We start from the raw sequence: 19,586 nt of genomic DNA on the forward strand, positions 1-19,586 counted from the left end.
AGTCACTCAGCCCTATCCAGTCCAGTCACTCAGCCCTATCCAGTCCAGTCACTCAGCCCTATCCAGTCCAGTCACTCAGCCCTATCCAGTCCAGTAAGTCAGCACTATGCAGAATCTCTCAAGGTCCTACACTGCTTCCTCTTACAACACCCTGATGAGAAGTTAAAAAGTCTTCCCCCATGACTGTAAGTTTGCTTGTCTCTCTAACCCTGCTGTACCCTACCATGCTGAGACAATCTGACAACAGTATTACACTATTTTTAAATGGAGTGCTCAACAGTGATGATTGATCTCTCTCCCTCTCTGCCATCCTCACAGTTCACACTCAAGCGGCAGGTAGCCTAGTGGTTAGAGCGTTGGACTAGTAACCGAAAGGTTGCAAAATCGAATCCCAGAGCTGACAAGGTAAAAATATGTTGTTCTACCCCTGGACAAGGCAGTTAACCCACTGTTCCTAGGCCATCACTGACTTGCCTAGTTAAAAAAAGGTTGGCTGGTTAATGGCACTTATAGGCCTGTTTGAGGGACAACTAGACAGAACAGAACATGATCTAAGCAATGTATAGAGTTAATGTTGTTTTCATAGTGAAGGAAATTGAATGTACTCCAGAGTTAATGTAGTTCAATTCATTTAGTTTCAGAACCCGTCTAGATCATAAAGCAATCGTCTATATAGGAGGTCCAATATTTAACATGATCTTCGTAAGGATTTCTTTCCCCATGAAGAGACTTGCATAGTTTAGAGCTAATGGAATTTCCGTTACTGTTCCATAAGTCTGTAGATAGTCATATTTATCATTCATGCCACTTATTTATCAAGCAAAGAAATTCCCAATCTTTTGGCCCAAAGTGGGTGCAAGAAGAGCTACTGCCAGGATCCTCTGAGGCAGCAGACCTCCTCCATGAGCACCCGGGAGCCTCATAGCTGACTTGCCTAGTTAAATGAAGGTAAAAAAAGGAAAGAGAACGCGCAGAGAGGGAGTTTAACAACCTGTATTCAGACCTGGCAGCTTTGTTTGACAGTACAGTCAATCACCATTATAGGCCATATCATGATGCATTGTCACAGCTCATTGATATCACACGCAAATGTAACAAATAAATGTAACAGCAGTCTGAGTGCACTGGACCTGAAACAACGATACAAATGTAACCATCGCTGCACACCGGTTGGGAACCATTCAGTCCAGTGAATTTTTATATAGCAAAAAAAGAAACGTCCTCTCACTGCGTTTATTTTCAGCAAACTTAACATGTGTAAATATTTGTATGAACATAAGATTCAACAACTGAGATATAAACTGAACAAGTTCCACAGACATGTGACTGAGAGAAATTGAATAATGTGTCCCTGAACAAAGAGGAGGTCAAAATCAAAAGTAACAGTCAGTATGTGGTGTGGCCACCAGCTGCATTAAGTACTGCAGTGCATCTCCTCCTCATGGACTGCACCAGATTTGCGAGTTCTTGCTGTGAGATGTTACCCCACTCTTCCACCAAGGCACCTGCAAGTTCCCGGACATTTCTGGGGGGAATGGCCCTAGCCCTCACCCTCTGATCCAACAGGTCCCAGACGTGCTCAATGGGATTGAGATCCGGGCTCTTTGCTGGCAATGCAGAAACTGACATTCCTGTCTTGCAGTTAATCACCGCACAGAACGAGCAGTATGCCTGGTGGCATTGTCATGCTGGAGGGTCATGTCAGGATGAGCCTGCAGGAAGGGTACCACATGAGGGAGGATGATGTCTTCCCTGTAACGCATAGCGTTGAGATTGCCTTCAATGACAACAAGCTCAGTCCGATGATGCTGTGACACACCGCCCCAGACCATGACGGACCCTCCACCTCAAAATCGATCCCGCTCCAGAGTGCAGGCTCGGTTTAAGGCTCATTACTTCGACGATATACGCGATCCGCCATCACCCCGGTGAGACAAAACCGCGACTCGTCTGTGAAGAGCACTTTTTGCCAGTCCTGTCTGGTCCAGCGACGGTGGGTTTGTGCCCATAGGCGACATTGTGGCCGGTGATGTCTGGTGAGGACCTGCCTACAACAGGCCTACAAGCCTGGAATGTCCATGATATTGCACTTTACTTTCATTCAATGTCCTGCGTTCAATGTCCTGCATTCAATGTCCTGTGTTCAATGTCCTGCATTCAATGTCCTGTGTTTGTGTTAACCATGGCAACCAGTATTGTAAATAAAGAGATAATCAGACTCCGTGTCTGTGGATAATTTCCCCTTAATGTATTTGTCATGTCAGTCAGGCACATCTTTTAAAAAAAACACAATTTATTTACATCTCTAGTTGAGTAAAATAAGTAGTTTTGACTGGTCACAAATTAATCCAGAAAATAGCGGTAAACAGCGCCACAAAACTGAATGTTATATTTACATTTACATTTACATTTAAGTCATTTAGCAGACGCTCTTATCCAGAGCGACTTATTCTCAGCCAGGCCCATCTTTTCAAAGAAAACACAATTTAATTATTTAAAATAAGTAGTTTTGTTGTGATCACAAGAAAATCCTAACAATTCAGGTGAAGAGTGCCATGAATGTTCTATCCTAAAGTGAGAACAAGTAGTTTCCCTCGTCAGGGCATGGACTCTACAAGGTGTCAAAAGCGTTCCACAGGGATGCTGGCCCATGTTGACTCCATCGCTTCCCAAAGTTGTGTCAAGTTGGCTGGATGTCCTTTGGGTGGTGGGCCATTGTTGATACAGGAAACTGTTGAGGGTGAAAAACCCAGTAGCTTTGCAGTTCTTGACAACACAAACCGTTGCGCCTGGCACCTACTACCATACCCTGTTCAAAGGCAGTTAAATCTTTTGTCTTGCCCATTCACCCTCTTCATGTCACATATACACATTCCATATCTCAATTGTCTCAAGGCTTAAAAATCCTTCTTTCTAAAATCAATCAAACAATCCAAACTGTGCAGCGGCCATTTGATGAATGGAAAGAGACATCTGTTACAAAACACCAAAAAGTTTAATGACATTCGGAGACTGTCAAGCCAAGCCTTTGATATTGGGTAAGCCGACATCTGCATCATTCGCTGTGCTAATGTGATCTGCACGAACGTCATGGATATTTCTTTTAAAAATGTGCTGACAGTAGCCTTGCCGAGAATGTACCTTTGATTGTTTACTAGCCTCAACACATAGGCTATGTTTACGAATTATTTTGCCTTGGCCTATATGGTTAATCTTGAAATGTTATTGATAAACTGAGTTTTGTTGGGAGTTTATCAGCAGGAGAAAAAAATAATACGACGATACAGGGTTTGTCTAGGGAACTTGGGGGAGTGGTTTAAGTGTCAGATAAAATAAGAACACGAGGCTGAAAGTGAAACTGTTGAAGCTGAACAATTTCAACTCCGTAGAATTTAAGAACGTTCAAGATATCTAATACGAAAGTAGGTAAGTTGTTATTTATTGTAATGATTTATGTAAATCTATTAGATTACTACATTATTAGTAGCCTAGGACTGTCTTCAGTAGAATAATGGCCAACATGAAAAACAACGTTAGCTTCCTAAATGGTCTGAATTTCGAAAATGATAACTGCGTCATGGAAGACGTATTGTCAATACACAGGCATATTGTTCATATGATCGTGTTATGCTACGATTGTGTTGTTTGATTTAATACGAATATGTAACCTACATATTTTTATATCATTTAAATTAAATCATTTTAGTTTTATGATAAAACTCGATGACACAGTCCTATTCGTGAACCAAAGAGGAGGGATGTCTGTTTAAATCAACTTCTAAACAAAATGCAACGATATGGCTCAGTTTTGTTGATTTCACATTGATTTCACGATATTTGACATCAAATATATATCAAAACTATACGTTGAACTGATGTCTGTGCCCAGTGGGGTGGTTGTAGCCTACCATCTGAAAACAGTTATAGATAAACAATCAATGCTGTTAACTATGTTCCAGGCAGTTTATAGTTCTGCTAGACTACCTTTTATCATCTTTTATCAAATCAAATGTTTTGTGTGTAAATTATTAATTCCAGCTTGCACATAATAGCTAGTTGATGGCTATTCATACCATTGGGCTGTTACTTGGTTTTCTGCATTTTGCATCTTAGAGAAGAATGTAATTATTTAAAATTGTATTTGTATTTAGATTCCTCACAAGTCACATTAAAACAGGATAATTCCTTGAAGATGGGGCACCCATCCAAACCTGTGCAACAGACATCCAGACCATTGCAGGTGGTGTTACTTGGTAAAACAGGAGCAGGGAAGAGTGCCGCAGGAAACACCATCCTGGGACGAAAAGATTTTGTCTCAAAGAAGAGTTCCAAATCAGTGACTGCTGATATTGAGAAACAAAATTCCACCATTGAAGGAACAGATCTTGTCGTGTATGACACTCCAGGATTCTGTGACCCCGACCGATCTGAAGAGCAAATTCAGGAGAAATTCCAGGATGTCCTCAAGTTAACCTCATCTGGTCCCCGTGTGTTTCTCCTGGTGGTGAAGACAGACAGATTAACAGAAGAAGAGAAGAGGGTCATCAGTAAAGTAGAAGGTCTTCTAGGAGAGAGTCTTTTGAAGCAAACCTGGATCCTGTTCACCAGAGGAGATGAGTTGGAAGACCAGACTATAGAAGAATTCATTAAGGAGTCAGATGACCTCTCAGAAGTGATGAGAAAATATGGTGGACGATACCATGTGTTCAACAACAAGAGTGAGGATCCTGAGCAGGTCAAATCACTGCTGGAAAAGACATCTCCATGTCTCAGTAAGTATAACTAACTGTTTAAATAAATGATTAGCCAGAAATGTAATGTTGACTAAATGTAAATGTTTACATGATTGAAATACTGTGTTTGAAGCAGTATAATACTGATGATAGAAAACTAGATATTCTAGATGAGAGCTCAGTAGGTCATGTCATTGATAACATTATGAACACAATATTTTCATATGTCTCCTGTAGCTGAGGTGATTATAGGTAGTCCTGCCTGAGAATTGTTAGAACAGTTATTTTGTTTGGCATGACAATGACTGAGACAATACTTGAGGAAGATGTATTAAATATTTAATTAATCAGATGTTATTTTGTGTTAAATAGTCATATTGAAATACATCACACTACACATTTAGTAATGACATGATGCATTTGAATCATAACACACAGTGAAACTTAGTGTGACTTAATACAGTTATTTTCAATAGGTGTGAAAAAGGGGTTCTCGTTAAGTTTAACAGTTATCACGAGTTGAACTCAGAATTCACCAAAGTTAGCTAGCTAACTCCTCTATCCCACTACGTAGTATAACACTCTGGTCTCTTATTCTGGGATAACAATCATGTAAATTAATTATCCCCCCCCCCAATTGTAACTTTAATAAGATGTATTGGTGTGTGACAGATCCCTGTTACAAATCCCACCTGAACTCCACATTCATCATAAAGATTTAAACACCAGACATAAATCATTATTATTCAGTGCACCAATAACTGCCTGTATAGGGGATGAGATGGTAGTCATTTTAATGTATCAGTTTAACAAATGTGATGTATTTTTCTATACACAGATTCAACAGTTTCAAGGAGCTCCTCCATCAGGAATCTCCCAGAGAGAAGGATTGTTCTGCTTGGAAAAACCGGTGTTGGGAAGAGTGCAACAGGAAACACCATCTTTGGTGGGAGAAGTTTCCATTCTGAACTGAACTTGTCCTCAGTAACACGTAAAACAGAAATGAAACAGGCAGCAGTAGATGGGAGGGATGTCCGTGTGGTTGATCCTCCAGGACTGTTTGACACACAGCTTACTGCTGAAGAATTAACAGAGGAGATTGGTAGGAGCATCTATGAGTCTAGTCCAGGGCCTCATGCCTTCCTCATAGTGTTGCGAGTCAATGACAGGTTCACAGAGCAGGAGAAAAAAGCTATTGAAATTCTAGAGAGTGTGTTTGGGTCGGGACTTGCAAAGCATGCCATCATCCTCTTCACCCATGGAGATGCATTAGAGGGTAACAGTCTAGAGAAGCTGATTAGTGGGAACAGTGACCTCAGTAGATTGGTAGAGCAGTGTGGGGGGAGGTACCATGTCCTCAACAATAAAGCTAGAGGAAGCAGAGATCAGGTCACAGAGCTGATGGAGAAGATAGACAGAATGGTGGAGGAGAATGGAGGAACCTGCTACACCAATGAGATGTTTGAGGAGGCAGCCAGGATTAAGGAGGAGGAGGAGAGGATCCAGAAGGAGGAGGAGGAGAGGATCCAGAAGGAGAGAGATGAGAGAGGATCGAGAGGGTATCCAGAAGGGATCCAAAAGGAGATAAAAGAGGAAAAGGGTTTTAGTGTGTTTTTAAAGAAACACTGGAAAATTATTGTGCCCTGCGCACTGATACTTTGCGGTTGTGGTGCGCTCGTAGGCATTTGGGCTGTTGGTGGTTTTGCTACTGCTGGTTCTGCTGTTGTTGCTGCTCCTATTACTACTGCTGTTGTTGCTGCTCCTATTACTACTGCTGTTGTTGCTGCTCCTAGTACTACTGCTGTTGTGCTTAGTGGTGTTGCTGGTGCCACTGTTGGTGCCACTGTTGGTGCTGCTGTTCCTGCTATTGTGTATGTTTTTAAAGGGTAAAGCACCATAAAATTCAGTAAATCGTTAGCTTGCTACAATAAAAGGTTTGAAAGTCAGTCAATGCTATTCTGATAACAGGATTTGATCAAATTAATCGTGTGTGATTTTAGTTGTACGTTTTTAGTTGTATTTTTCAAACTGAAATTCCATTTGAAATCAGTCAAATAGTATTAGATCAACACTATCTGATTTGCCCAATATTGTGTAGCTGCATTCTACTGTTCCTGCATGCTTATATGAATAATCATATTGAGCTAACGTAAGCATCACCATTGAGACCAAAGTACTGGGAGCACTATCAACACAACATGTTAAAACATTTGAGTAAAATGCTTTACTCTCCCAATAATTACAGAACGTACTGTATTATAATTGTTATAATAATACTTGTAATTATACATGTTTATTTTGAGAAACTCTGCATGCTGCGTAGCCAGAAAATGTTGCTCTGAGGCCCTGGGTATACCATTAAAAGTAATTTCATTCATTAGTCTAATGTTAAAAAAATGCCCAGATGGATGCAATTCAATTCAAGGCGCTTTATTGGCATGGGAAACATATGATAACATTGCCAAAGCAAGTGAAGTAGATAATATACAAAAGTGAAATAAACAATAAAAATTAACAGTAAACATCACACTCACAGAAGTTCCAAAAGAATAAAGACATTTCAAATGTCATATTATGTATATATACAGTGTTGTAACGACGTACAAATGTTTAATTAAAGTACAAAACATCTCTGAACTCAAACCCTCCTGTGTGTGTGTTGCATAGAAGAAGTCTGGAGTGTCAACCACACTGACTCTGTTCTGTCCAATGAGAAGTATCTCTTGACATTTTATGGTAACAAGATAAAACGTGATATTCATTATAGAGTAACGGGGCCTAATGTTTGTCTTTATTAACATAACTGTTATAGCATATTCATTCTTAATTTGACTTCCTACAAAATGGTACATCATACGCTGCATTTTTGAGGAACAATGGGAAATTAATTCTGCTTTGAAAGTTGATAAACCTGTAAACTCACTTTTGAGAAAATGGCCTTTGAATGTTTTGGTATCTAGTGAAGAGTTCCTCTTTGTTTACACCCATTCAGCATCGTTCACACCCTCTTAAGATTTAGCCGGTGATATACGGTGATATTCCCACCAATCTCGATTCGCTCTCGGAGCGTTCTGAGCGCACACTTGATGCTCTGGCCGATGATTTATTTACCTCTGGATAACATAAAAACAGCCTAACCAGCTCTGCTGGCAACAAATTCGTTACGCTTTTTTGCCGACATTTACTGACACCGGCCATATTCAACGGGTGTTGTACACTTTAGCTTAAGACATGTAGCTAGCTAGCTAGGTAAACAATGAACCTAGCTAGGTAAACAATGAACCTAGCTAAGTAAACAATGTGTAAGATCACACACGTCATGTAACATTAGCTAACGAGTCAGCCAGCTAATGTTAGCTAGTTAAACAACAATGAACATAGTGCCAAATTATGTCGTTACTACCCTGCATGAATCTGCTGGGAGCTAACCAACCAGGTTCAGTGGTAGCTAGCTAACATTGGGCTCTAACTAGCTCAGCAAAAAAATCTGGAATACAAATAATAACATCATACACGTATCATTAGCTAGGGAGCCAGCCAGCTAACGTTAGCTAGCTAACAGAACACTTAAGCTTGAAATTAAACCACTTTGTCAAAATTTGAAACGTGTAATATCTGAAAATATAGCTAGCTAGACCTTTTCTGTGGCCTTTTCTCATCATTTAACAATTTTATAAATATTTACAGATGGTATACAAGTTTGTTATTAAGGCACATGAAGTTCATATATTCCAGAAGGCATTTCTGACAAATAAYGCATTTTGATTAAAAATAAATAAATCAATAAATCAAATGGCTCTCCTGTGAAGTCGTGACTTGCGACATACGCCTAGTTTCCTGAAACCGGTCACATTTGGCTTGAAGTCGACAGACTGTTACAAAGGCAGATGGTGCCGTAGACTAAAATAATGTCAAAACGCCTCTATAATACATAAAAATATATATATATTGGTGGAAAGACATTGAGAAGTACTGCATTTGGGAGAAAAAATATATGTCACACAATTTGTCCACAAATTGGACCACAGATGGCGCTGTTTCCTCGCAAAACTAGTCCCTTCTCCACGTTGAACTAGGCTACTTTTGTGTAGCTTCAGGCTATAGGTTCATATGGGCTTCTGATGATATGTTTTGTTTTCTTCAGCCTAGGCTATATGTGAGAGTTGTTTTATTTCTACTTTATTGTCCTGTTGGGTTGTTTAGGTTATGGGTAGCCATGACTCCAATGTGCCTACAATTAATTTAGTGATTCTATTGTTCCAGATGTTGGTTTAAATTCGGATCATATGGCCAGAAAAATAATATTGATAAATATTACAGTCGGTTGGCACAGCCCTGCTGCTGGTTTATTGTTCTTGACATGACTGCTGTAAAGCTAAACTGAATAATCATACATTTAGTTAGGCTAGGCTATAGGCCTATCATAGAGATTGTGGGAGTCACGGGTGATAGTTATATGCAAGCCAGTCTCTCCTCAATTGGGCAACTTYTGCAGGCTTAATATATATATTTTTAACCCTTACCTCTGGTAGGACAAATGTTTATTCCTTCTCTGCTAATTCAATGAATATTGAAATGCCATGTATTGAGCTCAAAACACCTGTTAACTCTTCGGTTATCTTCAATAGGCTATAATTTGTTGCTGCTTGTCCATCAGTCACTGTCAATAGCCTAGCCTACATGTCCATATTTACAGGAGAGGACAGGACACCGTGATCTGTAAAAGCTAAAATGGCAGCTTACTCACATGGACAAAAAGTCGTGGCATATTTTTTTGTTTCACTTTCACCTAGATAGGTTACTAGGCTACAGTAACAATGCTTTTCCCATGACACACATTTGGTTTGATGTCATAATGTATCATATTGTGCATAAATGTTTATGGATGTAATGATTGGCTACATTTGCAGCAACTGCGCACATGCATGTGGGGTCGCACCTTTTGTACCACTCCTTTTCAGGAGTAGCGGGTCAAAAAGTTTGAAAAGCACTGGGATAAATGATAGAGGCAACAATTGGAGTTGTGTTGATATAGTAATGTAGACTACAGTATTTCTTACAATCTTGTATTTTGACTGGAAATGTGCTGGTCATTGTTAGTAAGTGCAGCATTTATTCCAGTTCAAAGTAGTTTAATAAATAGTTTACTCATCAGATTGTGCTGCTTTCCCCTCTTCTTATAATAATTGCTCAACAAGTCTGTGACCGCGTGGTTGCAGAGGTTTATTTGGGGTGGAGTGCCCTTTTTTTTTGTTGAGCACATGCCCCCCAAAAGGTCTGTGCACACTGACTGTAGGCTATAGGTTGCTGTTTAAAGGCAACTTCCATGACTTGGTGCAGATTGCATTAACACAGCCAATGCTGCAAATGTCAGCCCAAGCCTAAATTACCTTTAAAATGCATGTGCTGTGCCCTTCTCAGGATGAGCTCTCCCGGCCAGCCTTCTTTTAGGGACAGTTTGAAATGTACTGTTCAAAATGAGCCTGTTGCAGACAATGATCAGCTAGGGGGAGATCAGATTTTCAACATTTTAATGCCATATTTATAATTATAAACTGGGTGGTTCGAGCCCTGAATGCTGATTGTCTGACAGGCGTGGTATATCAGACCATATGACAAAGCATTTATTTTTTTCTGCTCTAATTATGTTGGTAATCAGTTTATAATAACACTAAGGCACCTTGGGGGTTTGTGGTATATGGCCAATATACCACGGCTAAGGGCTGTATCCAGGCACTCTGCGTTGCATCGTGCATAAAGAACAGCCTTTAGCTGTGGTATATTGGCCATATACCACACCCCTTTTGGCCCTATTGCCTAATTATATAAAGTAAATGCAACAAATTTTCCACCAACAGATTTCTGTGCCAATGCACCACACAACCAATAAATAATGCATATCGACTCGGGGCACTTCAATATCATGGTTTGCGTTTTCAGGACCACAATTAATAGACTTCCAATTTCACAAAAATAATATACATCCCTCCTCCTTAGGTCTTGGATGGCAGGAAGCTTGTGTGGAGTGCGATTGAGATTGCGTCATCTGTGGATCTGTTGGGGCGGTATGTTAATTGGAGTGGGACTAGGGTGTCCGGGAGGATGATGTTGATGTGAGCCATGACCAGCCTTTCAAAGCATTTCATGGCTACCGACGTGAGTGCCACGGGGCGATAATTATTTAGGCAGGTTACCTTCGCTTCCTTGGGCACAGGGACTATGGTGGTCTGCTTGAAACATTTAGGTATTACAGACTCGGTCAGGGAGAGGTTGACAATGAAGACACTTGACAGTTGGTCTGCGCATGCTTTGAGTACACGTCCTGGTAATCTGTCTGGCCCAGCGGCTTTGTGAATGTTGACCTAATAAAAGGTTTTGTTCACATCGGCTACCGAGAGCGTTATCACATCGTCATCCAGAACAGCTGGTGCTCTCATGCATGCTTCAGTGTTGCTTGCCTCAAAGCAAGCATAAAAGGCATTTAGCTCGTCTGGTAGGCTCGCGTCTGGGTTTCCCTTTGTAGTCTGTAATAGTTTTCAAGCCCTGCCACATCCGACGAGTGTCAGAGCCTGATACAAGATACAATCTTCGGCAAAATCATTCGCAAGGATCATCATCATCAATCATCCTGCAAAAATATGATTTGAAGATTAAGATTCAATCTTAATCCTGTATTGTCGCTTTGCTTGTTTGATGGTTCGTCTGAGGGCATAGTGTCCGGATTAGTCTCCCGCTCCTTGAAAGCGGCAGCTCTAGCCTTTAGCTCAATACGGATGTTGCCTGTAATCCATGGCTTCTGGTTGGGATATGTACGTACAGTCACCGTAGGGACAACGTCATCGATGCACTTATTGATGAAGCCGATGACTGATGACTGTATGAATCCCGGAACATATTCAAGTCTGTGCTAGCAAAACAGTCCTGTAGTGTAGCATCTGCATCATCTGCCCACTTCCGTATTGAGCGAGTCACTGGTACTTCCTGCTTTAGTTTTTGCTTGTAATCAGGAATCAGGAGGATAGAATTGTGGTCAGATTTGCCAAATGGAGGGCGGGGGAGAGCTTCTATGCATCTCTGTGTGTGGAGTAAAGGTGGTCAAAGTTTTTTCCCCCTGGTTGCACATGTGACATGCTGGTAAAAATTTGGTAAAACTGATTTAAGTTGCCTGCATTAAAGTTCCCGGCCACTAGAAGCGCCGCTTCTGGGTGAGCATTTTCTTCTTTGCTTATAGAGTTGTTTGAGAGAGGTCTTATTGCCGGCTTCGCTTTGTAGTGGTAAATAGACGACTACCATTAATACAGATGAGAACTCTCTTGGTAGATAGTGTGGACGACAGCTTATCATAAGGTACTCTACCTCAGGCGAGCAATACCTCTAAACTTCTTCAATATTAGACATCGCGCACCAGCTGTTATTGACAAAAAGACACACACCCCCACCACTCGTCTTACCAGAGGTAGCGTCTCTGTTCTGCCAGTGCATGGAAAATCCCGCCAGCTCTGTATTGTCCGTTTCTTCGTTCAGCCAAGTCTCTGTGAAACATAAGATGTTGCAGTTCTTAACTTCTTGGAACTATAGGGGGTGCTGTTCCACATTAGCATATTTGTCTCTCCAAATTAAACTGCCTCGTGATAAATTCTTGATCGTACAATATGCATATTAATGTTATTATTTGATAGAAAACACYATCTAGTTTCTATAGAAGTTGGAATTTTGTCTCTGAGTGGTACAGAACAATATCTACAGCACTTTTCATGACAGGGTTCAGATTTCAGAATTTTTTACACCTGATCTGGGGTCTGTTTTTAAGGTGCCTGTGAATGCTATGAAGAAACCGACACTGCCTACGTCTTCCTCTGGGTGTCTGTACGTCATCACGCTTTGAATGAAATGGATGGGACTATCACAGCCATTATAAAAGACCAAAACGTAGAGGTACCTCCCTTTCTCGTCGCGCGCCTGAAGCGTGAAGGACATCGGACTTGCCTCGTTCCAAATCGTTTTCTAACCAGCAATATTTCTCAGGTCATGTTTTCAGTCGTTATAGTTGTTAAAAACATCATAAWGTAGTTAATTTTAACCGTTTTATAGCAATTTATATCCGTTTAGTGCGATTCTGAGGAATTTATTTGCCGTGCACATTTTAGCTTTGGAAACGTTTCGGGGTGTCGGTCGTTGGTGGTGGACATTTCGAAGGACAGAGGACATCTATCGACCAAAAGACGTTTATAACATAGAAAGGATACATTGCCAAGAATCTGATGGAAGAACAGCTCAAAGTAAGCAATATTTATATGATAAATCGTGTTTCTGTCGAAATATTTTAAACGCATATTTCGGCCATTTTGTTTGGTATAGCTTCACTTGGCAACCCTGTATTGAAAAGTAAGGATATTTTTAAAAATGTAAATCAGCGGTTGCATTAAGAACTAATTTGTCTTTCGATTCCTGTCAACCCTGTATTTTTTAGTCAAGTATATGATATCTGTCGATTAACTAGATCACTCTGATAGATGACGTCAGACATATTGAGGCTTGATTTCCTAGTATTTTTATTGTGTAACCACGGTTTTGTATGGCTAAATTGCACCTTTTCGAACAAACTGTATATGTATGTTGTAAAATGATGTTACAGGAGTGTCATCGGAAGAATTCTGAGAAGGTTAGTGAAAAAATTAATATATTTTGGCGGTGATTACGTTATAGCGCTCTTTGGCTGGAATCGATGCTCTGGTACGTTTGCACATGTGGTATGCTAACTTATCGATTTATTGTGTTTTCGCTGAAAAACGCTTAGAAAAATCTGAAATATGGTCTGAAATCAACAAAACTGGGTCTTTCCATTGCTATGCTTTGTCTATTTTTATGAAATGTTTTTTGATGAGTAAATTGGTCATACACGTTGCTCTATCTAGTAATTCTAGTCAATTTGTGATGGTCGGTGCAATTGTAAACTGTGATTTCTACCTGAAATATGCACTTTTTTCTAACAAAAACTATCCTATACCATGAATATGTTATCAGACTGTCATCTGAGGATGTTTTTTCTTGGTTAGTGGCTATCAATATCTTAGTTGAGCCGAATTGGTGATAGCACCTGAAGGAGTAAGAAACTGATGGAGTTAGAATAGTGGTGTATTTTGCTAACGTGGTTAGCTAATAGATTTACATATTGTGTCTTCCCTGTAAAACATTTTAAAAAACAGAAATGATGGGTTTATTCACAAGATCTGTATCTTTCTTCTGGTGTCTTGGACTTGTGATTTAATGATATTTAGATGCTACTATCTACTTGTGAAGCTATGCTAGCTATGCTAATCAGTGTGGGGGGGGGTGGGGGGTGATCCCGGACCCGGGGTAGAGGGCCGTTAGAGGTTAATGTCCCGTTGTCCCTTTAGTAGGATAATCTTAGTAGTAGGTATTCTTTATTCTCTAACGATTGCACGTTAGCAAGGAGTCTGGAAGGCATTGGGAGTTTACTCGCTCGCCTACGGGTTCTCAGAAGGATCCCTGATCTGCGTCCCCTTTTCCGGCGTCTTTTCTTCACGCAAAAGGCGTGGATCTGGGCTGTACCCGTGAAAGCAGGATATCCTTCTCGTCGGACTCGTTAAAGGAAAACGTTTCTTCTAGTCCGCGGTGAGTTATCACTTTTCTGATGTCCACATTTTATTTTCGGTCATAAGAGACTAGCAGCAACATTATGTACACAATACGTTTAAAAAATAAGTTACACAAAATGAAAAAAATATATAAAATTGCACAATTGGTTGGGAGAACGTAAAACATCAACCATGTTCTTTGTCGCCATCTTAGTCCACCTGTAACTAACACCCCGTGGAAATTACCCTTGACCTCCTAATCATACCATTTACAGTAATGGATTTCTATCTACAAGCATTTCGCTACACCCGCAATAACATCTGCAAAACACGTTGTGTGTGACCAATAACATTTAATCAGTCACTAGTTCAGCCCTTAAATTAGTCTAAGAATGCCTTATTTTGCTCATATGCATCTTCTTTCCCCTGTTGCTTGACAGTAAGAATATTTTTGTTCCCATATTCCCCCCTTAAGATGTTGTCCAGAGTATAATTACCCAACAAGCTATCTTGACCCAGGTTCGTGGTCTGCTGGTTTCTAAATACTTCCCTGACCACTTAACTCACTTAGTTGTGTAATAAATACCATTTAATATAACACAAGCATATCCCTATTACATTGTTATAACTAACTTCTTTCAAAACAGGGTTTCTCACAAACTCATAAAGCAGATACTGAGACCCACACACACCCAGAGACAGATGGCTGACACAAACCCCACACAAACACTGATTAAAACAGGAAAGGCCTTGACCAACAGGGTGCTTGGGTCTGCATTTCACGAGATACTGAGACACACACACACCCAAGGACAGAGGGCTGGCACAAACCTTTCATAAACACTGATAAAACAGGAACATCTACGCACACACAAAATCTCCTCTTTAGGCTGAACATTTTACAGAGACACACAGATATGACAGGAACATCTACGCACACACCTAATCTCCTGTTTTAGCTGAACATTTCTGAAGACAAAGAACTCTACTGAGAGCCAATGGGACAGTGATACTAGCCTGAAGGGGACCTCGCCCAACTCATCAGGACCAACCAGAAGACCAGACCAGCCAGACTCAACCTACTTTATTACCTGTATAAAATACATTTGCACTATGTTTTCGGGGCTCTGTCTGAAGGTTCCCTAAGAGCTGAATGAACGAGTCCRTGCACGCTTGTACTTGATACTTTTACTCTGAATAAACGGCCTTTTACCATACCTGATCCACTTCGTCCAGAGTCTCTACTTGATCTCAGTTCTCCAGTAATTCAGATATCAACAAAATTGGTAGCAGAGGATGGTTTTCTAAATATTGAATTCGGTCCATAGATGGTTGATACAGGAGAGAGAGACAAGTAGGAGACAGATCCAGAAGGACGGGTGACCTGACACCAGGAGACCAGGAATCCAGCTCACCTCGGGAAACTGATCTAAAAGTCGACTAAACGAAGGTAAGCAGAACCTGTTAAAACAAAATCTGCATATTGTATAATAGAAAAATCCAAATTTAAGATCAGAAGTACTGAGAGTGAGTATTGGGTTACTGCTAAATTGTGATTAATATGAAATAATACAATAAGTAATCAAAGGCATAATGAGTAAAAATATTGGGTAAATAATGGTAATTGTTTAAGCCGGCTGGGAGAGTAGGTTCACAAGAGAAGGACCTAGAGAGTCAGACCGGGAGGAACACATGTAATGGTTTAAGTCGGCTAAGAGAATATTAGACCGAGAGGAACATATGTATTAAGTTTAAGCCGGCTGGGAGAGTGGGTTCACGAGAGAAGGATCCAGAGAGTCAGACCGGGAGGAACATTATAGAGGAAGTTCGAGTCAGATAGAAGGTTGGTTTGGCACCCAACTAGATATACTGGAAGGAACTGGGATAAATGAAATGTGTAAACTGTTTGTTATGAAATAATGTTATAAATGAAGATTTTGTGTTGAACATTTGTGAGGTTGGCCGTTTCATGAGACCGACCAAGGGATAACGTATAAAAGACCGCCGAGTCCCTTTTGAACTGTTGGGCCGCCGTGCCGAATGCTGTGTTGACTTTTTTCCCTTTGGTGATGTTGGTATTTCCATAATTCCTAAAATTGAATTGATAATTGTTTTAGGAGCGCTTGAGTTTGTTGATATATTGTTCCAGAAGGGCGATTCTGACACCTTCTGGGAAAATATATAACAACTCGAAAAACTGAAAAACGATAATAACTTTTGCAAAATAATTCCTAAAATTGAATTGATAATTATTTTAGGAGCGCTTGAGTTTGTTGGTATATTGTTCCAAAAGGGCGATTCTGATACCTTTTGAGAAGATATATAATAACTCGAAAAACTGATTAACAGTAATAACTGCTGTAAATAATTCTTTGTGTACGAGTGTGGGGCACCAGAGATAAGTCGGTGTCAGCGCCGAGAATACATTGCTGGCCTCGGCCAGTGACGGGCTAAGTGCACCAAGATAGTAAAACCCCAGATATAACCTAACTGATAAAATGGCCACCACCACCGTCCCAAAACTTAAGTTAAATGAATTTTTTAGACCAAAGAATCATGGGTTGGGGCAGTACCAGCGGCGGGGAATATGCTAGGTCGGTCATTAAGTGGCTACAAACAGAACTCATACCTAGGTATGGTCTCCCACGACAAATCCGATCTCAGGGTCTCGTGTAACGCGCCAATCAAACTTTGAAGGCTAAGATAGCCAAGGTATGTGCAGGTTCGAAGTTGACATGGGTTGAAGCCCTGCCTCTGGCGTTGATGGCCATGAGAGCCTCTCCAGGGGCAGGCACCCATCTCTCTCCTCATGAGATAATGACTGGAAGAGTCATGCCTGGTCCACCAAGAGAGGGCGGTCATATGCCCGCTCTTGATGTAATTATGTGAAAAAACTGACGGAACTTTCTGCAGCTCTCTCCACACAGATTCGCAAGGTCCGAGAGGGGGAGCTGACGAGAGATCCGGCACCGCTGAAGGTAAAGGTTGGTGACTGGGTGAGGGGTAAAGTCCACAAGAGAAAGTGGCTGGACCCCAGGTGGACTGGACCGTACGAAGTGAAGGAGGTTACTTCACACTCAGTCCAGGTCAAAGGTAAAATCAGGCGCACCTTGGCACCACCTCACACATTGCACTCCAGCTCCAATTCCTTCCAGAACACTGACAGAAGTCAGAGCTGATTTGAGCGGCCTAAATTCGATTCGATGCGATGCGGCATCAAACTCCGCCTCCCCTGAAAAAGGAACCTCACCCAGTTACAGGGACATTTCTCACTCCCTGGGCAAGGCTAGGGATATCTGGCCCCTTATTTGTGATATTCCTCCACACACTCATAACTCTTAGAATAGTCTGGGGGTGGAGAGCTATACAGAGAATGGACAGAAGATGGCAGTATTGCAGCACTCAACGGTCTCCCAGCAAACGGGGAGCCTGTTTGAGTGCTGGTGACAGAGAAAAAACTTAAAACCAATTCGGAGTAGAGAGAAGAATACGTTTAATAACTTATTCAGGTTAAATTTAACAGACTAATGATATTATGTTATGGATTGGGTGACATGCGATATAAATTAGCGAAGTATATGGTAAGTTTACACTTTGGAATGGAGAAAGTTGAGAAGTCGATTTTACTTATACGATAGTTTTGTTGCCAAACTTAGTTGGGGTAACTAGATGTTTTGCTAGAGGCAGGAATAAGACAGTCATTTTTGGTATTATATTGGCTAGTTGCTGCGTTCTGAACACAGGTTGAGCGCTAGTAAACGCATATCTTTATTTGAACTATACTAATCTATTTGATAAAAGTACTAAACCTGTATATTTAACATTTGATAATGATTGGCAAATCCATATATTTAACCACAACTTTGAATTTAGCATTGAGTATTATAGGAGGAACGGGATAAAATTTGTACTTTCCCCACCGGGTGTGGCCGTATTAAATTATGCTAGAGAAAATTGGTTGTGTCATTTAGAGGGAAAATGTGTACATTATAGCTTTGAGATACTTTTCAAAAGTTGCTGAAAGTTATTGGTTTTTGTTTAGGTAACACCAGAGAATTCGAACAATAAGTAAACGTGTTCTAAACGTGATCTGTTTTCATTATGGGAAACAATGAACGACTCGCAACCTGGTATGGCTGGCAGGGAGTTTTTAAAGGGACAGTACACGTTTATCACAGTTGTGTTACATGAAACATCGGGGAAATTTAAAACGAATGATTTAAGGGTATTATCATAATTATTAGGTTTTGTTTTTGTGGTAAACGTTTGGGTTAGGGGGTTTTCCGTGTTCCCAGAGACAATATATCTTAAAAGAATACACTCATATTGGAATAGGAGTTTTACTTTCTGAGTTTTATTTAGGCAAGGGACTTTGAGAAGATAAAGGGTTCTTTTGGTATGCCTAGATATGGTATGGAACACGAATGTAGGTGTAACCTTTTTGACCTATTTTTGTTGCATTTTCCGGTGACTTGATCACTCACGGGGGAATGTAGTGAGAATAATGAATTTGTGTCATTTGGGATACTAGTTTATAACTCTTGACCATAAGGTTAGCATTTGTTTTGGCCATTAGAAGATAGAGATAGGTTTATTAAGGTTATGTAAGGACTTTAGAGATTGACACTATAAGACATGTTGTTATTTTTAAATCCATTTGGGATAGATAAAGTCAAAACAGTGAGACACTTAGTTAATATTGCAAAAGAACACATAGTCGTTATTGACTATTATTAGAAAAAGGCAGACAGATGGGTCTACCCCGCACTGTTGAGACCTTGAAGGTTTGAGAGTAGAGTGGGGAGGGTGGACCAGGAAATGAGCAAGGTAGGCTGTGAAATAAGATAGGACAGAAGGGGGTTAACACATATAAGCAGCACAGATACATTTTAAAGTAGATAAGTCACTTGACAGAGAATTGGAAAAGAATAGATATGAATGTACGCCCAAGGGAGAATTGGATATGCGGCGAATGAAAGGGACGTTTCTATATTATAATGTACTAAGTCATTATTGAGTGGTGGTGAATACCGGCAGAGCCAGGTATCAAACGGGGGAGGGGTACATTTGTGGTCTAGAATAGGATGGGGCTATTGGAAAATAACTAATGTAAAATCAAAATTTAAGCTAACAATAGGATGAAATAAGTTAAAATATATAATCAGATAAACAACATGAGAAACTGGTGTTAACCAACCTGTATGTCCAGGATTATGCGTTGCAGGTGAATAAAGGAGAAAGGTGATTCACTCGC

The 19,586-nt window shown here is 40.5% G+C and overlaps 1 protein-coding gene across 3 annotated transcripts in view; it reads left to right on the forward strand.

Moving 5' to 3' along the window:
• Nucleotides 1-7,370, forward strand: part of LOC112071532 (GTPase IMAP family member 8) — a 127,447-nt gene extending 120,077 nt beyond the window's left edge. Inside the window, exons 1-3 of one of the 3 annotated variants that reach the window (XM_024138977.2) lie at nucleotides 3,174-3,426; nucleotides 4,152-4,772; nucleotides 5,572-7,370. In XM_024138977.2, coding sequence (XP_023994745.1) covers nucleotides 4,193-4,772; nucleotides 5,572-6,623 — 1,632 coding nt within the window. In that variant the 5' untranslated portion in view covers nucleotides 3,174-3,426; nucleotides 4,152-4,192 and the 3' untranslated portion in view covers nucleotides 6,624-7,370. Of the gene's footprint in view, nucleotides 1-3,173; nucleotides 3,427-4,151; nucleotides 4,773-5,571 lie in introns of those variants that run through there. The other 2 variants (XM_024138978.2, XM_070439426.1) reach the window with 2 other exon arrangements.
• Nucleotides 7,371-19,586: the final 12,216 nt, after the last annotated feature.

Source organism: Salvelinus sp. IW2-2015, unplaced genomic scaffold (genome assembly GCF_002910315.2).
Source record: "Salvelinus sp. IW2-2015 unplaced genomic scaffold, ASM291031v2 Un_scaffold1633, whole genome shotgun sequence".
Lineage (NCBI taxonomy): Eukaryota > Metazoa > Chordata > Actinopteri > Salmoniformes > Salmonidae > Salvelinus > Salvelinus sp. IW2-2015.